The sequence below is a fragment of the Pteronotus mesoamericanus genome, unplaced genomic scaffold (assembly GCF_021234165.1).
Source record: "Pteronotus mesoamericanus isolate MK-2021 breed Mesoamerican mustached bat unplaced genomic scaffold, CSHL_Meso_final scaffold_54, whole genome shotgun sequence".
Lineage (NCBI taxonomy): Eukaryota > Metazoa > Chordata > Mammalia > Chiroptera > Mormoopidae > Pteronotus > Pteronotus mesoamericanus.
The window spans coordinates 29,836,778-29,855,970 of record NW_026555321.1 but is presented as its reverse complement, the minus strand read 5'-3'; the positions used below and the strand labels follow the sequence as shown (position 1 = coordinate 29,855,970).

The following is a 19,193-nucleotide window of genomic DNA, read 5'->3' as shown; positions in this document are numbered from 1 at the left end:
CAAGTGCCTTCAAGCCAAACAAAAGTGGCAGCTGCCCGTGGCCTGCACTGGAGCCCCTCCCAAGAGGCTCCAGAACCAACACCCCAAGTGGCCAGCTTCATACCACACCAGGGCACCAACCAATGAGCTCCACAAATGAAACACCTGAATGGCAGACTTGGCTGGCAAAAGAACCAGCTAGAGTTACTCCAGATCCATGGGATCGGTCCAGGGGCTAAAAGCTTATCTGCTGTAGTCAAGGCCAGCTCTCAGAGCCAGTGAGGCTTAGGATCAACCACACCCACAGACATACCAACAGCAATCAAGGCTCAACTACAACATGACTGTACGCACACCCACAGCAGGGGTACCGATGGAGCACCAGGCTCAAGTGAACAAGGAGACCGCACTACTGGGCCCCACAGGACATCCAGTATGTAAAGCCACTCTGGCAAGACTGGGAGACACAGATCTACATGATAGAAACACAGGGAGTCTGCCACAATGAGAAAACAAACAAAAATCATGTTCCAAATAAAAGAACAGAACAAAATTCCAGAAAAAGAACTCCATGAAACAGAGACAAGCAGTCTACCAGATACAAAATTCAAAACACTAGTTAAAAGGATGCTCAATAAACTTAGAGGAAGAACAGATTAACTCAATAAGAACTTGAACAAAAGATAAAATGCCCAATCAGAACAGCAAAAAGAAAAAGTAATTTTAAAAAGTGAGACTAGTTTACAGGACCTCTGGAACAATATCAAGTGGAATAACATTCACATCATAATGGTACCAAAGGGAAAGGATACAAGGCAAGGGACTCAAAACTTATTTGAAGAAATAATGATTGAAAGCTTTTCTAACTTGGTAAAGGACACAGACATACAAGTCCAGGAAGTGCAGAGAGCCTCAAACAACATAGACTCAAAGAGGCCCACACCAACACATCAAAATTAAAATGCAGAGGTTCAAGACAAACAAAGAATCTTAAAAGTAGCAAGAGAAAAGCAGTTAGTTACCTACAAGGGAGCTCCCATAAGACTAGCAGCTAACTTCTCAACAGAAACTTTTCAGTCCAGAAGGGACTGGCAAGAAATATTCAAAGTGATGAAAGCAAGGACCTGCAACCAAGACTACTTTACCTAGCAATGTTACCATTTCGAATCAAAGGAGCAATAAAGAGCTTCCCAGACAAAAACAACAACTCAAAAAACTAAAAGAGGTAATCACCATTAAATCTGTATTACAAGAAATGTTAAAGGGGTTTTTTAAAGAAAGAAAGATCAAATGTATGAATAAAAAGTATACATCCCAGATGGCAGAGAAGTTAAGTGGAAGCTACACTAACTTCCGCCCAGGACCAATTTGGAACTGCAACTATATTGTAGAGAAATCATCGTGAATGACCAACTGAATACTAGCTGGAGAGAAGCCTTATAACCAAGGAAAGAGAGAAAAAAACCACTTCACCACAACAAGACTGTTAGGGAGTGCAGAGGCGGCGAGAGATGGCTGGAAGGTGGCAGCTGAAGTTCTGGAGGGATATTTCAGCAGCCACGGAGATTCCCCTGAGAAGTGCGCGATCTAAACCCCAAGGCAGGCTCCCCAGCCTAGAGTACCAGAGCTGGAATGGAACCCAGATAACATCTAGCTGTGAAAAGCAGCAGGGTTTCTGTTTGCCAGGGAGGGATAGCTGGAGATGCAGAGAGCCTCTTAAAGGGCCAATGCACAAAATTTTGTTAGCAGCCACTTACCCTAGACTCTGGCAGAGGGACGGCAGAGTGGACTTGAGGAAAGTCTGGGGCTGGTGGTTCCAGGGAGAAAACTCAAGGAGGAGTCATCAGTATCCCTGTGCTGAGTCATTTCCCACACTGCAGAAGCCATCTTTCTCAGGCAGAGCACTCCACTCCAAATGGCATCAGCGTGAGGGGAGGAACAGCAACACCCACAGGAATTACCCTGCCCCACCCTGTAGAACTTAAGCTTTGATTAGTTTAACAGCTAAGATAAAAAGTAAAAAGCAGAAATGGAAAGAGGAGAAAAATATAAAGAAACAGACCCCAAATGAGAGAACAAGGTAATTCTCTAGAAGAACTAGGTGAAATGGAGACAAGAAATTTATCATACAGAATTTATAGTAATATTTATAAGGATACTCAACAACATGAAAAAAAAATAGACCATAAAAAAGGACCAGTTAGAAACAAAGAATGCAATATCTGAAATAAATAATACACTGGAAGGAGTAAACGGTAGGTTAGATGAAGCAGAGGACTGAATCACTGATTTGAAAAGCAACGTAGAAAAAAACACCCAGGCAGAGCAACAATAAGAAATACAAACAAACAGAAAAAAAAAATAAAGAAAGCTTAAGAAACATTTTGGACAACATGAAGCGTAACAACTACTGAATCGTGGGACTACTAGAAGGAGAAGAGAGCAACAAACAAGAGATTGAGAGTGTATTTGAAGAAATAGTGACCAAAAACTTCCCTGATGTGGTGAAGGAAAAAGGCACTCAAGTCCAGGAAGCTCAGAGTCCCAAACAACTTGGACCCAAAGAGGCCTACACTGAGACATAACATAATTAAAATGACAAGGCCTAAAGATAAGGAGAGAATCCTAAGAGCCGCAAGAGAAAAGCAGGTAGTTACCTAAGAGGGACCAACAATTAGACTGACATCTGATTACTCAATAGAAATATTTCAGGACAGAAGTGAGTGGTGTGAAATATTCAAGGTGATGAAAAGCAAGGACCTACAACCAAGCCTCCTTTATCCAACAAGGCTATCTTTTAAAATCGAAGGAGAAGTAAGGGGCTTCCCAGACAAGAAAAAGCTAAAGGATTTTGTTAACACCAAACCAGTACTGCAACAAACATTGAAGGGCTTGTTTTAGAAAGAAGAAAAAAGAAAAACAACAGAAAAAAAGAGTGTAACAATAAAATGGCACTACATATGTATCTATCAATAATCACCTTAAATGTAAATGGCTTAAATGGTCCAACCAAAAGTCATAGGGTAGCTAGATGGATAAGAAAACAAGACCCATATACATGCTGCCTTCAATAGGTCCATCTCAGATCGAAAGATACACACAGACTAAAACGTAAAGGGATGGAAAAAGATATTTCATGCAAATGGGAAAAAAAAAGCTAGGGTAGCAATACTTATATGCAACAAAATAGACTTTAAAATCAAGGCTACAGTAAGAGACAAAGAAGGATATTATATAACGATAAAGAAACCGATCCAAAGAGATGATATAACCCCAGTAAACATTTATGCACCCAATAGGAGCACCTAATATGTGAAGCAAATCTTGATGGACATGAAGGAGAAATCAACAGAAATATGGTCATAGTCGGGGATTTTAACATCCCATTGACTTCAGTGGACAGCTCTTTCAGGCAGAAAATCAACAAGGAGACAGGGGCCTTAAATGACACACTATATCAAATGGACTTAATTGATATCTTCAGAGCATTTCACCCCAAAGGAGCATTTCACCGCAAAGCAAAGCACCTCATGTTTAAGTGCACATGGAACATTTTCTAGGACAGGCCACATGTCATGACACAAAACAAATCAATAAATTTACAAAGACTGAAATCATATCAAGCATCTTCTCTGATCACAATGCTATAAAACTAGAAATCAATCACAAGAATGCTGAAAAACATGCAAAGACATGGAAGCTAAATAACATGTTATTATATAACGAATGGGTCAACAATGAGATCCAGGAAGAAATCCAAAGATACCTTGAAACAAATGAAAATGAGGACCCGGCAATCCATAATCTGTGGGACACTGGGAAAGCAATCCTAAGAAGGAAATTCATGGCAGTACAGGCCTAGATCAAAAAACAAGAAAAGTCTCAAATAAACAATCTAACTTTACACTTAAAGAAACATGAAAAAGGACAAGAAACAAAGCCCAAAGTGAATAGAAGGAAGGAAATAATGAAGATCCAAACAGAAACAAATTAAGAGTCTATAAAAATGATACAAAAGATCAATTAATACAAGAGCTAGATTCTTGAAAATATAAACAAGATTGACAAATCTTTAACCAGACTCATTAAGAAAAAAAGAGAGAGGACCCAAATAAATAAAATCAGAAATGAGAGGAGAAATAACAGCTCACACCAAAGAAATACAAAGAATTGTAAGAAAATATTATGAACAACTATATGCCAACAAAGTGGACAACCTTAGAAAGAGATAAATTCCTAGAAACAACCTTCCAAAACTACATCAGAAAGAATCAGAGAATCTGAATAGACAGATTACACCTAGTAAACTGAAACAGTAATCAAAGAACTCCCAAAAAAACAAAAGCCCTGGACCAGATGGGTTCACAAGTAAATTTTACTAAACATTCTGAGAAGAACTAAAACCTTTCCTTCTCAAACTATTTGATAGCACTCAAGAGGAGGGAAGGCTCTCAAATTCATTTTACGAGATCACCATTATCTCAATTCCAAAACCAGGTGAAGACACTACAAAGAAAGAATATTAGAGGCCAATATCCCTGATGAACATAGATGCTAAAATCCTCAACAAAATATTAGCAAACTGAGTAGAGCAATGCATCAATAAGATCATACATTGTGATCAAGTGGGATTTATTCCGAGAATGTACAGTTGGTACAATATTCACAAATCAATAAATGTGATTAACAACCTAAAAAAAGTGAAGGATAAAAACCTGATCATATCAATATGTGCAGAAAAAGCATTTGATGAAATACAGCACCCATTTATGATAAAAACTCTCAGCAAAGTGGGAACAGAGGGAATATACATAAACATAATAAAGGCCATAAATCACAAACCCACTGCCAGCATCATACTCAACAGGCAAAAACTACAAGCATTCCCCTTAAGATCAGGAACAAGACAGGGATGTCTGCTTTCACTTATTCAATGTAGTACTGGAAGTCCGATGTACTGCAATCAGACAAGAAATAAAAAGCATACAAATATGAAAGGAAGTAGTAAAACTGTCATTATTTGCAGATGACATGATTTTGTATCTAGAGAACCCCAACGATCCCACCAAGAAACTACTAAAACTGGTAAGTGAATTCAGCAAAGTAGCAGGATACAAAATTAATCTCCAGAAATCAGTTCCATTTTTATACACCAAAAATGAACAGAAAAAGAAATTAAGAAAACAACCCAATCACAAGTTCTTAAAAAAGAATAAAATATCTAGGAATAAATCTAACCAAGGATGTAAAAAGTCTGTACTCAGAAAATAAAAATGAAGAAAGAAACTGAAGAAGATACAAATAAGTGGAAGTACATACCGCATTCACTAACAGGGAGACTTAATATCATTAAAATGTCCATACTACCCAAAGCAATATGCAGATTCAACACAATTCCTATACAGAACTAGAACAAATATTTCAAAAACTTACATGGAATGACAAAGGCCCCACATAGCAACAGCGATCTTGAGAAAGATGAATAAAGTTGGAGAAATCATGCTACCTAATATCAAACTATAATACAAGGCCATAGTAATCAAAATAGCCTGGTACTGGCATAAGAACAGACACATGGATCAAAAGAACAGAACAGAGAGCCCAAAAATAAATACACACCTTTATAGTCAATTAATACGCGACAGAAGAAGCAAGTACATATAATGGGTTAAAGATAGTTTATTCAATAGATGGCATTGGGAAAATTGGACAGACACTGCAGAAAAATGAAACTTGATCACCTTCTTACAGCACACACAAGAATAAATTCAAAGTGGACCAAAGACTTAAATGTTAGACTCGAAAGCATAAAAATCCTGGGAGAAAACATAGGCAGCAAAATCTTAGACATTGCTCGCAGCAATATTTTATCTGCTATATCTCCCCAAGCAAGGGAAACAAAAGAAAAAATAAACAAATGGTACCACATCAAACTAAAAAGTTTCTGCACAGCAAAGGAATTCAACAAAATAAAAGACAACCCACAGAATGGGAGAACATATTCACCAATACAATTGATATGGGGTTAATATCCAGAATTTATAAAGTACTTACAAAACTCAACACCAAAAAACCAAACAACTCAATTAAAAAATGGGCAAAGGATGTGAATAGACACTTCTCTAAAGAGGACATACAGAGGATCAACAGACATGAAAAAATGCTCAACGTCACTAATCATCAGAGAAATGCAAATGAAAGCCTCAACGTGATACCACCTCACATCTGTCAGAATGGCTGTCATCTATAAATCAACAAACAACAGGTGCTGATGAGGATCTGGAGAAAGGGGAACCCTTTTGCATTGTTGGCGGGGAAGCAGACTGGTGCAGCTACTGTGGAAAGCAGTATGGAAATACCTCAAAATATTAAAAATGGATCTGCTTTTTGACCCAGCGATTCCACTTCTGGGAATATGTCTAAAGGAACATAAAACACTAATTTGAAAGAACATAAGCACCCGTATGTTGATTGCAGTGTTATTTACAACTGTCAAGACATGGAAGCAGCCCAAGTGTCCATCAGTAGATGAATGAATAAAATAACTAAGGGACATTTACACAATGGAATACTACTTGGCTGTAAAAAAGAATATTTTACCCTTAAAAACAGTATTGATGTACCTAAAGAATATTATGCTAAGTGAAATAAGCCAGTCAGAGAAAGAAAAATACCGTATGATTTCACTCATATGTGGAATCTAATGAATGAACTGAACTAACAAAGAAAATGGGGACAGACTCATAGATAGAGAGCAGTGTGACAGCTAATTGGTGTGGGGGGAGGCTAATGGTTGGAGGGATTAAGCAAAAAGGCAAAAGGACTCATGGACATGGACAACAGTGTGGTGATTGCTAGCAGGGGCAGGGGTGTAAGGGAACTAAATGGCAATGCAAAAAAAATACAGTAAAGATTAAAAATACCTCTCGCTGGTGTAGCGCAGTGGATTGAGTGCCCAGCTTCAAACACAAAGGTTGCCGGTTGGATTCCCAGTCAGGGCACATATTTGGCTTACAGCCCAGGTCCCCCAGCCATGGGCCAGGTCCGTGGTTTGGGGGCATGTGAGAGGCAACTGACTGATTTATCTTTCACACACACACTGATGTCTCTCTCTCTCTTGCCCCCCCCTTCTCTTCCCCTCTCTCTGAAAGTAAATAAATAAAGCTTGACTTCCAGCCAAGGTAGATATACTTTGCCTCCTCGCATAACCAACAGAAGGACAACAAATTTAAAGACAAAAAATAATCCAGAACAGCCCGAAAATCAAACTGTGTGGAAGTCCGACAACCAAGGAGCTAAAAAAAGAAACATTCATCCAGACCAGTAGGAGGGTGGAGACAGGCAGTGGGGGCAGAGAGGTTGCGAGGAAAGGAGGTGTGTGAGGACCAGACAGGCAAGGCAGCGGCCGGAGGACTGGGCAGCCCCACATTGGCATGCAGATAAACTGGGAGGAACAGAGGGGGAGTGAGACAGACCACCCAATCCAGGGTTCCAGTGCGGGAAAAGAAAGCCTCAAAAACCTTTGGCTGTAAAAACTTGTGGGGTATGTGACATCAGGAGAAACTCCCAGCCTCACAGGAGAGTTCATTGGAGAGACCCACGGGTTCCTAGGAAGTACACAAACCCACCCACCTGAGACTCAGCCCCAGGAGGGCCCAATTTGCTTGTGGGTAGCGGGGGAAGTGACTGAAAGCCGGCCGAGGGCCAAGCAAGAGGCATTGTTCCCTCTCAGACCCCTCTCCCACGTACAGCGTGACAACTCAGCGACCTAGGTGGCCCTGCCCTGGTGAATACCTAAGGCTCTGCCCCTTCCAATGTAACAGGCATGCTGAGACAAAGAACTAAGGCCCAAATGAAAGGACAGATCAAAGCTCCAAAAATAGAACTAAGCAGTGAACAGATAGCCAACCTATCAGATGCACAGTTCAAAACACTGGTAATCTGGATGCTCCCTGAATTGGCTGAATACGGTCGTAAAATGGAGGAAAAAGCGAAGGTTATGTAAAGTGAAATAAAGATATACAAGGAACCAACAGTAAAGGGAAGGAAACTGGGACTCAAATCAACAATTGGGAGCAGAAGGAAGAGATATTCAACCAGAACAGAATGAAGAAACAAGAATTCAAAAACATGAGGAGAGGCTTAGGAACCACTGGGACATCTTTAAACGCTCCAATATCCGAATCATAGGAGTGCCAGAAGGAGAAGAGGAAGAGCAAGAAATTGAAAACTTATCTGGAAAAATAATGAAGGAGACCTTCCCCAACATGGCCAAGGAAATAGACTTCCAGGAGATCCAGGAAGCTCACAGAGTCCCAAGAAGTTGGACCCAAGGAAGCACACACCAAGGCACATCATAATTAAGTTACCCAAGATTAAAGATAAGGAGAGAATCTTAAAAGCAGCAAGAGAAAAGGAGACAGTTGCCTGCAAAGGAGTTCCCATAAGACTATCAGCTGATTTCTCCAAAGAAACCTTACAAGCGAGAAGGGGCTGGCAAGAAGTTTTCAAAGTCATGAAAGACAAGGGCCTACATCCAAGATTACTCCATCCAGCAAAGCTGTCATTTAGAATGGAAGGGCAGATAAAGTACTTCGCAGATAAAGTCAAGTTAAAGCAGTTCATCATCACCAAGCCCTTATTATATGAAATGTTAAAGGGACTTATCTGAGGAAAAGATCAAAAACTGTGAACAGTAAAACAGAGGGGAGAGGGAGGGGGAAGAATGGGAGAAAAGGTACAGGGGCTAAGCAACATCAATAGCAGGTGCAAAATAGGCAGAGGGAGGTTAAGAGTAGTATAGGAAATGGAGATGCCAAAGAACTTATACGTATGACCCATGGACATAAACTAAGGGAAGCGGGGGCAAATGCTGGGCAGAGGGGTGGTGCAGGAGGGAAGGGGAAAAAAGGGGAGAAAAATAAGGGACAACTGTAATAGCATAATCAATAAAGTATATATTTAAAAAAAAAGGTCAGGAGGAAGAAAATAAAAGTTAATGCCCAGGAGAATGAAGGGAGCAGATATATTCCAAGGAGAGTGTGTTCCTTTTGAGTGTTCTTACCTGTTTTCTAAAGACAGGGGTCCTAGGGAAAGTCCTAGGGGAGGGACTCAGCAAAAACTCCAGGTTTGTCCTTTAATATGCTGATGTGCCAAAATGAGTGCATGGAGGGACCAGGGTCATTTTTTGATCAACTTTACCTCTCTCGTATTTATGTAGTTCTGATTGCGTTTTTTGTTACTTATTCCCTTCATCTGTCCTTGGATTTGGCTGGCACAGGCGGCACTAGTTGTGTCTCTGTTACCTGTCTCCCTGATCAGGGTGATTTAAGCTATTTACGCTCTGGTTAGGGAGGAGAGGTGTAAGCCATTGAGTCTCAAGAGTCCTTGGTTAGGAAAGATGAGATAGTGCAGTTTACTAGCTGGCTGTAAGTTACTCAAATTGTTTGGCCCCAATTGTCTGTCTTTCTCAGTTTCCATTTTCCCCACTTGTCAGAAAAATTGTCCTAACATCTAACTATCCCACCTCAAGACCAAGCATCATTTGTGCCAGGCTTGTGGCCACTTAGTTGTAGCATGTTCAAGCCAAGACTGGCCACCTTTTATGCCAAGTTTGGGGCACTCTGATGGAATTACAGTGCAGGTTGAGTCATTCGCCACTTGTGCTGGGCTTAGGGCTGCTTAGTAAGATGTACAGACCACACCAAGGCCAACTGCTGCTTGTTTGGGTTTGTGGACCTTTGAGAGGTTTTAAGAAAGTCCACAGTACAAGTTCAGGCAGGCTACTTTTGGAAAAGATTCTAGAAGTGGCTGGGGCTGGGTGAGTGAGTTGAGTGGGTCAGGGTCTCAGGGCATCACTAGGGTAGGGCAAACAGTGCTAGCCAGGTTAATAAAGACCTCAGATTTGGAACCTGACTGGGTGGGAGGAGACTTTAACAAAGGAACAATGGTGCCTGCCAGCCCTTCCATCAGGGAGAGAGCTATCCTGACCCCTGCTCCTCCCGTCCTCGCCCTGAGGCTAGTCTGTCTAGTTTGTCCTCTTCTGTCCCTGGTGTTTTTTTCAAGCTGCCACCCCAGTACTGGTACTTTTTTTTGAATGAATGAGTGAGTCAGTTGGACGGACCCCTTATAAGGAGCTCCTATATTTCCAGCAGCCCTCTGTCGCCCTTGGACACAATATCTGCTGGTTTTCAAAGCCAGATGTTATGGGAACACCTCTTCTTGGCCCTGGTGTCCCAGCTTGGGGAGCCCTATATGGGGCTTTGACCCCTTGTTCCTCTGGGGGGCCTCCACAGTCAAGATATCCCTCCCAGTACTTAATTACCACACCATCGGTGTGTGATCTCTCTGTTCTGCGTCTCCACCCCTTCTGTCAGTCTCACCGTGGCTTCTTCTGTATGTCCTTAGTTATAGGACTTCTGTTTACCTACTCTTCAGGTAGTGTTCAATGATGGTTGTTCCATAATTTAGTTGTAATTCTGATGAAGTCATGGGAGGAGGCAATCACAGCATTTACCTACTCTGCCATCTTGACCAGACTTCTTTTAGGTTTTTAAAAAAGAATACCCTTAGTTTGTCAGACTCTGTGTCCTTTCCTTCCTCTTTTGTCCCCCGTTCCCTCTCTCTCTTTACCTACAGCAGACTTACAGCAAGTTAATGTTCAGGCTCTGATTGAGAGGAAGACCCCCACGGGAGTATTGCGTGGGAAAAGCCTAGCTGATCATCTAGAAAAGACTTCAGGGCATCACCTCAATATAGTCACTTTAGTCACAAGGTCCAGTTCTCATCTCTGTAGGCTCAGAAATTTGATTCTGTTGATGTACTTAGAGGTAGCTCGTGCCAGCCAAATTCAGGAGAGACTGTCATAAAAACTAGAATACCCTTTTATAATTTTCCTGGAAGAAGAGAAATTGTCAGGTCCTAGTCAATGCTTCCTCTACTTTGGGGGAGATGAACAGGTGAAGAAAGTTAGAAGTATGCTTGCTTAACAAGGAGGGATGCAAAGTCTTGAAATCTTATAGCTGAGGCAGCCTCCCATCCCTGTTCTAGTACTGATGTGCAGCATGAATTGTCACTTGTGTCCTCTTGCAGCACCCTTTCTCTGGAAAGGGCAATCTGGGCCTCTTAGATCCTCCTGGCCTTCCCTAGAAACTGTCCCCTGCCTTCTGTTGTCAGTCCTTTCTCCAGTTCCTCGTAGCACCATATAATGGTTAGGTTTGGGCTTTCTATATTTAGTGGCATTTAGTGATGTTCCAGCTGAACCTTCTGTTATTCCCACACATTCTTTGTTAGTGACCAGATGTTCCTGACTGTTCAAGAGCACTAGCTCTCTTGGTTCAGGAGCCCCAGAACGGGAAGCTGCATACCATGGCTGCCACCAGTGAGTCTCTGGGGTTGGAGGAGGGAAAGCACACTGGGCTGGAGGGGTGAGAATGCTTCTTGGGCCAGTGAGGACTCGCTAATGAAGAAAGGTGGATTATAACAGTTTAGTGCAGTGAAAGCGGAGGTGCAGTGTTTTACACAGCAGACACATTATAGACAAGGCAGAGTGACAGGAGAGTCAGTTTTGGTGGGAAGAGGTCAGGGCTATCTGGGAAGACCAGAGTTGGGGTCTGCTACCTAGCAGTTAGATCTTCTGTAAGTTATTATACCTTTCTGAACTTCAGCTCTTCTATTTGCATCATGAGTGTAGTAATAATACTCCTCAGTATCATGAGGATTAATGAGATGGTAAAGAAGTGAAGGTGCCAGAGTATGATAGTACTGTTCATCAGATCTTTTGTATTCGCTTTTTGTATATTTCTCCTAATATACTCCAGGGCGGGGGGACTTCTTGTCCAAAGGTCTTCATTCAAAGGATATGTCAGTTATCCCCCTTATAAAAAAGAAAAATTGTCAAAATCATATGGGGGGAGTGGTCAAAGGAGATTGGCCGTGAGTTGATAATGTAAGAGCCGGTGCCGGTACATGTTGAGAGTACCTTCTACCATGCTGTTTACTTTTGTATATAATTGAAGTTTCCCATAATATTTTTTTAAAATAAGTTAAAATACAGTTCACAGATAAAGCTTCTTTACAAAGCAACCTCCGAATAGGCTTTTCACCTTCATTTTTCGTCCCTCTCTAATCTGTCCTTCCACTTTATAACTCAAGTGGCTTTTTCTGAAAAAAGCCTGGGAAGGGGTGTATTTAATAAAAGTAAAGAGTTTTCTTTACAACAGGACACTCATAACCTTTCCTCTCCTACTCTCTGTTTTAAATCTCTGAGAAAGACCAGACTGAGCTTTATCTCATCTTGAGTCCACACAGCTAATACTGAGGTTTCCTGGAGCACAATTAGGGTAATGATACTCCAGTCTCATTTCTCAGCAGGCCTCTCCTCACCGCCTCACCACAGCTTCCTTCCCTGCCTTTTTTCTTGTCCTCTCTCCCGTCACATTCTCTCATCCTCTGACACCCCCTCCATTTTGCAGACTCAGCTTGGACATGACGTCCACTGTGACATTAGTCCTGTTGCCTCTCAGCACTCTGCTTACATGTCATTAACTGCTCTGGTGGGTGTCAGTTTGTCAGTGTTCTTCACTGGACTTTAATAAGACCTGAACTTTCGGGGGCAACTGCTGTGTAATAGGTACTGTACCAAGCATTTTAGATGTATTTTTTTTTAACCATACCCTCACCAGTATTAGGTGGTATTTATAATTTTTTATATAAAGATTTTATTTATTTATTTCTAGAGAGAGGGGAAGAGAGGGAGATACGTATCAAAGTGTGAGAGAGATGGTCAGTGCCTCTCACATGCCCCCCAGTTGAGGACCTGGCCCACAACCCAGGCATGTGCCCTGACTAGAAATCGAACCGGTGACCTTTCAGGTTGCAGGCCGGCACTCAATCCATTGAGCCACACCAACCAGGGCTATAATTTTTTAAGACTTGCCCATCCAATGTGGCTTAGTTGATGGGAGCATCTTCCTATGCTCTGAAAGGTGACAGATTCAATTGCCAGTTGGGGCACATACCTGGGTTGCGGGTTTGATCTCACATTGAGACCCATGCAGGAAGCAACCGCTCAGTGTTCCTCTCACATCTGTGTTTCTCTGCCCCAACTCTGGAATCAATAAATATTTAAAATAGATAAGACTAAAACAACCACTTATTATTATAAAATCAATGTGTATTCATGGTAAAAGTGTGAGAAAGTACAGATCAGCAAAAATAAGAACATGAAAATACCATAAACCTTACCATCAGGGATTGCCTCTGTTATACAGTGTAGTAAAATGGTACAATTGCTATGGAAAACAGTATGGCAGTTCCTCAAAAAATTAAAAATAGAATCATCATATGCTCCAGCAGTTACACTTTTGGGCATATATACAAAAGAAGTGAACACAAGAGAACTCAAATACTCAAGTATTTGTACACCCATACCCATAGCAGCATTATCCCCAATAGCCAAAAATTGGAAACAACCCAAGTGTCCATAAATGAATGAATGAATAGACAAATTGTCTATTCACACAATGAGATACTATTGCACCTTGAAAAGGAAGGAAATTCTGATGCATGCTATAACATGGATGAATCTTGAGGACTTCATGCTATGTGGAATAAGCCAGTCATAAAAAGACAAATGCTGTATGATTCCACTTACATGAAGTCCCTAAAACCTCAAACCATAGTGATAGAAAGAATGGTGGTTTTCAGGGGCTGGGGGAGGGGAGGGAGTTAGTGTTTAGTAGATACAGTTTCAGTTGGGGAAAAAGAAAATTCTGGAGGTGGATGGTGGTGGTGATTGTACAACAGTGTGAATATGCTTAATGCTATTTGAACCATACACTTAAAAATGGATAAGATGATAAATTTATGTTGTGTGTATTTTTGCCACATTTAAAATGTTTTTAAAGCACAATATGCTTTCATTTTGGTAAAAATAAAGTATTTGTATACACATAAATACCAGCATTTAAAAATCTGTAAAGAGCCCTGGCTGGTGTGGTTCAGTGGATTGAGTGCCGGCCTATGAACCAAAGGGTCATAGGTTCAATTCCCACTCAGGGCACATGCCTGGGTTGCAAGCCAGGTCCCCAGTAGGAGGCATGCTAGAGGCAACCACACATTGATGTTTCTCTCCCCGTCTTTTTCCTCTCTTCCCCTCTCTCTAAAAATAAATAAAGTCTTTTTTAAAAATCTGGAAAGATACACAAGGTGGGGTGGAAGTAGATTTACAGTTGTTTGTGTGGAAAATAATGCCAAAATTAATAAATAATAATACAATAATACACTCTGTGTTTCACATACTCACAACTGTAAACCTACTTTTGCCCCATCCTGTTTATAGTGGACGAGGGATATAAAAGACTGCCACAAAGTCACTAGGAAAATTCAAATACTACTGTTATTTTAATATAGCCCCTTAACACAAAACAAATAAAACATTATAAAAAAGATACTTACCCTAACTTTATATTAAAAAAATATACTTCAGTTTAGCCATGGATCTAACAAGCTTCAAAATGGAGAGAAAATATATTAAACGTTTTAAGGAAAAAACAGTATTAATCTTATATACTATTGTTGAAAGGCAATTCTCAGAAATATCTCACATGAATATTCATTTCTGAAAGTAATTCGTAGAAATCCACAGTCCAATGATGTACTTATAAACAGAGTTCAGTAAACACAATATATCACAACATATTTACAACAGTAATAACTCTTTCAGGCTGTAAGTGTTCTGGTACATTATTTACATGGATTAATTTCTGTCAGGCATTCTCACATTACTTTTGTTTCTATTTCTTTTCCATGGGAGTCTTCGCATATAATGGTGTGGGCCAATTCAAATTGTTTACATTTAAGAGATTTTACCCAGTGAGCCCTTTCATGTATTGGAAATAAGCTGGGGTAACTGAAGCCTTTCCCAAATTCTGCAATGTTATATGATTTCTTTCCAGTGTGCATTGTCACATGTCTTTGAAAAGTGTGATAAGTGAAAGCTCTTCCACATATTTTACATTTATAGGGTTTCTCTCCAAAATGAGTTATTTCACGTGTTTGTAAGGAACTGGGATCTCTGTAGGCTTTACCAAATTGTCTACATTCAGTTTTTCTCCAGTGGGATTTCTTTCAGGTTTTTGAAGATCACTAGGCTAGCTAAATGCTTCATTACATTGTTTTTATTTATACGTTTTTTTCCACTGTGATTCATATGTTTGAAAACTGTGATAATATCTGAAGCCTTCCCCACGTTCCTTACATTCATAAGGTTTCTTTTCAGTATGAATTATTTTGTGTGTTTTTAAGGAACTGTGATCTCTGTAAGCTTTACCACATTCATGGAGTTTCTCTCCATTGTGAGTCCTTCTGTGTCTTTGTAAGGTACTACACTGTCTGTAGGCTATCACACATTATTTACATTCATAGTGATTTCTTCATGTCTTTGAAAATTTCCATAACACCTGGAGACTTTTCCACATTCTTTGTATTTATAGGCTTTCTCTGGTGAATTTTCTTTTCTGTTTTTGAAATTTTTGGTAACATATGAAGGCTTCTCTCCAGTGTTAGTTCTTTCATGTGATCGGAAACCTAGATGAGAACTGAAAGTTTCACCACACTTCTTACATTCATAGGGTTTCTCTCCTGTGTAAGTTCTTTCAAGTGTTAGGAAACTTTGATGGTATCTATAGGCTTTACCACATCATTTACATTGATAGAATTTTTCTCCAGTTTGGATTCTTTCATGTTATTTAAGTGGCATTGAAGAACTAAAGGTTTTTCCACATTCCTTACATTTCTAGGTTTTCTCTCCATTGTGATTTCTTCCATGTTTTTCAAAACACTAGAGATAACAGAAGGAAGGCTCTCCCACATATGTTGCTTTTATATGGCTTCTGTCCATAATTCTGCCATTCATATGGCCTGTGTCCAGTTTCACATCTGATGTGCATATTATGGGATGAACGATGCATAAAGGTTTTTTCACATGCTATATTCCCATAGCTTTTACTTCAGAAGAGTTTTCTTGTTCAGGTTGAGATTTGGAATTAGGCTAAAACTTTCTTTTACTGACTACCCTCTTTCCTGTCATCGATTCTCTCTACCATATGATTTCTTAATAATCACCCCTGGCTTTTGTACTGTAATTCAATGTCATGATCTTCCTGTTTGTTTGAGTTTGTTTTGTTTTTCTCTTATTGAGGCTAGGTTCCTGAAGGTTTCTCCCATAACATCTCTATAGAGTTCCTTCCATGAAAGATCCAATAAAGCCTACTCCTCTAGAGTGACGTTCATAGCCACACCCTCAAAGACCACTGACTCCATTTTTAGGTTTCTAAGTCTCCCTGAGTCCTTCCTATACATACCACAGCAGAAGACAAACTGTCACACAGCCACCAGGGCCATGGAGGGCAGGCAGCAAACATCCTAGGATGATTTGTTGAAAAGACTGTTCTCGCCACCCCCACCTACCACCTTTATCAGCAGTCAGTTAATCATGTATGTGTGATTCTATTTACAGGCTCTTCAAAAAGCTTCTCTCAGCCTCCTTGAACTCCAAAGTCTGTCTCTTCATCTCAGCAAAATTACTGTTCTTTACTTGGGGGTCCCCTCCCTGTACCAGGGTCCAGAATTATGGTGCCTTTTGTCCATGTCTGAAAGCAGTTGTTGGTTGATGTTTTTTGTTCTGATTCCTAGCTTTTACATTGGAGGGTAAGTTCCATACTTCTTCATTGCTAGAGGCAAAAATTTTTCTTTCTTCCTCTTTGTGCTTTGGTTTGGATAGTTTTATTGCTATGTCTTCAAGCTTTCTGAGATTTTTTTTTGTAGTACCTAATCTACTGTTAAGCCCATCCAGTATAATTTTCATTTTAGATGTTGTAGTTTTCATTTCTAGACGTTCCATTTAGTTCTTTTTATATTTTCCATTTTCTGCTTTCCCTTGAATCCTTCAGCATATGAGCATATTTATAATAGCTGTTTTTAAAGTTCTTGTCTGCTGATTTAGTCATCTGTCATTTCCTGTTACTAATGTTCCTTCTGGTTTTGGGTCACATTTACCTGCTTTTTGACATGTCTTAGTAATTTTTGATTGGATGCTGAATATTTTTGAGTGTTTTTGAGCATTTGGATTTTGTCTTCCTTCAAAGAGTATTAAAGTGTGTTTTGGGTGACAATAAGTTATTTCCTATATAGGGTGTATCTAAAATACTCTTTACTTTAGGACTTGTTTACCCTTAATACCAAGACATGCCCCACTGGGGTCTCTCTGTTATTTGCTCTGAGTATTCAACCAGGTCTTTACACTAGACAGAGTAAGAATGCCTCCCAGTTATTTCTTCAGGGCCAGAATTAGACATCTCAGTGAAACTTGTTTTTTTAGGATTTTGTTTGTTTATTTTTAGAGGGAGAGAAACATCAATGTGTGGTTGCATTTTGCACCCCCCCTGCTGGGGACCTGGCCTGCAACTCAGGCATGTGCCCTACACTGGGAATTGAACTGGTGACCCTTTGGTTCTCAGGCCAGTGCCCAATCCACTGAGCCACACCTGCTAGGATTCAGTGAAACATTCATATATATATATATATATATATATATATCTCTTTTGCTGCTACATTATCTTATTTGATCCTTATCACAATCCAGTAAAGTAGGTAGTGTGATTATCATTTTACAGATAAAGTTAGCGGGGCCCAAGGAAGCCGTTTTGTGACTTGCTAATAGGCTACAGGGCTGGATCGTAGGCCCAGGTCTCTTTGACTCCATTACAACCATACCCTGTAAGCTCCATGAAGAAAAGGAAGCAGTTTTTCAGAGAGTATTTCCTCAATTATGAGGTGCACATTTTACACATCTTAACATATCTCAAATCAGGAGGATATATCTTGAAATAGAAATATATGGGGTCATTTTTCTTCAAGAAAAACTGTGATTCAGTTTGTTGCTGTGTGTCTAAAATCACTACATTATATTAGGCCCTGACCAGTCTTGCCCAGTTGATTGGGCATCGTCCCACAAGGCTAAAGGTCACTGGTTTGATACCCAGTCAGGGCGCATGACTGGGTTGCAGGTTTGTCCCCAGGCAGGGCACATGCAAGAGGCGATGTCTCTCTCTCACATCGATGCTTCTCTCCCTTTCTCCCTCCCGTCCCCCTCTCTCTAAAATTAAATAAATATCAATAAATAGCCCTGGCTGGTATGGCTCAGTGGATTGAGCACTGGGCTGTGAACCAAAGGGTCACCAGTTTGATCCAGTCAGGACACATGCCTGGGTTGCAGGCCAGGTCCCCAGTAGGAGGCGTGCAAGAGGCAACCACACATTGATGCTTCTCTCCCTCTCTTTCTCCCTCCCTTCCCTGCTGTCTAAAAATAAAATAAAGTCTTTTAAAAAATAAATACCAATAAGTGAAATAAAAATATGAATAAAAAAATAAAATCATTGTCTTAGAATCAAGGAAATATGTCTTCAGTGCCAAAAAGAGACTTGATACATAATATATGCATAGTAGACATGTGTATGCTAGGTTCAAAAATACACTGATTTTATACAGCACAGTGTTCTTCTAAAGTTTAATGCCTCTGCTTGTTTTTTCAGGTATTTTATGCATGGTGTGTGTCGGGAAGGAAACCAATGCCTGTTCTCACATGACTTGGCAAACAGCAAGCCATCTACCATCTGCAAGTACTATCAGAAGGGCTGTTGTGCTTATGGAACTCGTTGCAGGCAAGAACCCTGCTACTGCCCCCAGCTGTTAAACTGAGCTGAATACTATAAGGGATTCAGATCTTTCATTTAGAGCATGGGTCTTGATGAGGGGACCTTTAAATTTAAAAGCAATATAAGGGTGGGAAATGAGGGACATCTGTAATAGTGTTAACAGTAATTTTTTTTAAATAATATGACAACATTACAAAAAGTATGGCAAATAATTGTGAAACCTCAATTTCAGACCCAAAAACTAATTTTTCAGGAACACTTTTCAGGTCTTAGGAGTCCCTAGTCATAAAATTGCACTCATAGTATATGTAAGATTGTATATTTTTTCCCCCATTTAACGTGTCATAAGCTTTTCCGATGCTATTTTATCCATAACTCTAATTTTTACAATGTTTCATAATTTTAACCGATCATTTTATCAGCTATGCCTCTATTAGAAATTTAAGTGGCTTCCAGTTTTTTGCTATGAGCACTCCGGCAGTGAACATCATGTACATA

At 40.2% G+C, this 19,193-nt stretch overlaps 1 protein-coding gene across 1 annotated transcript in view; it reads left to right on the top strand.

Moving 5' to 3' along the window:
* MKRN2 (makorin ring finger protein 2) overlaps positions 1–19,193 on the top strand; it is a 53,284-nt gene that overhangs the window by 12,838 nt on the left and 21,253 nt on the right. The window contains exon 2 of the mRNA XM_054595808.1: positions 18,573–18,701. Coding sequence (XP_054451783.1) covers positions 18,573–18,701 — 129 coding nt within the window. The remainder of the gene's footprint in view (positions 1–18,572; positions 18,702–19,193) is intronic.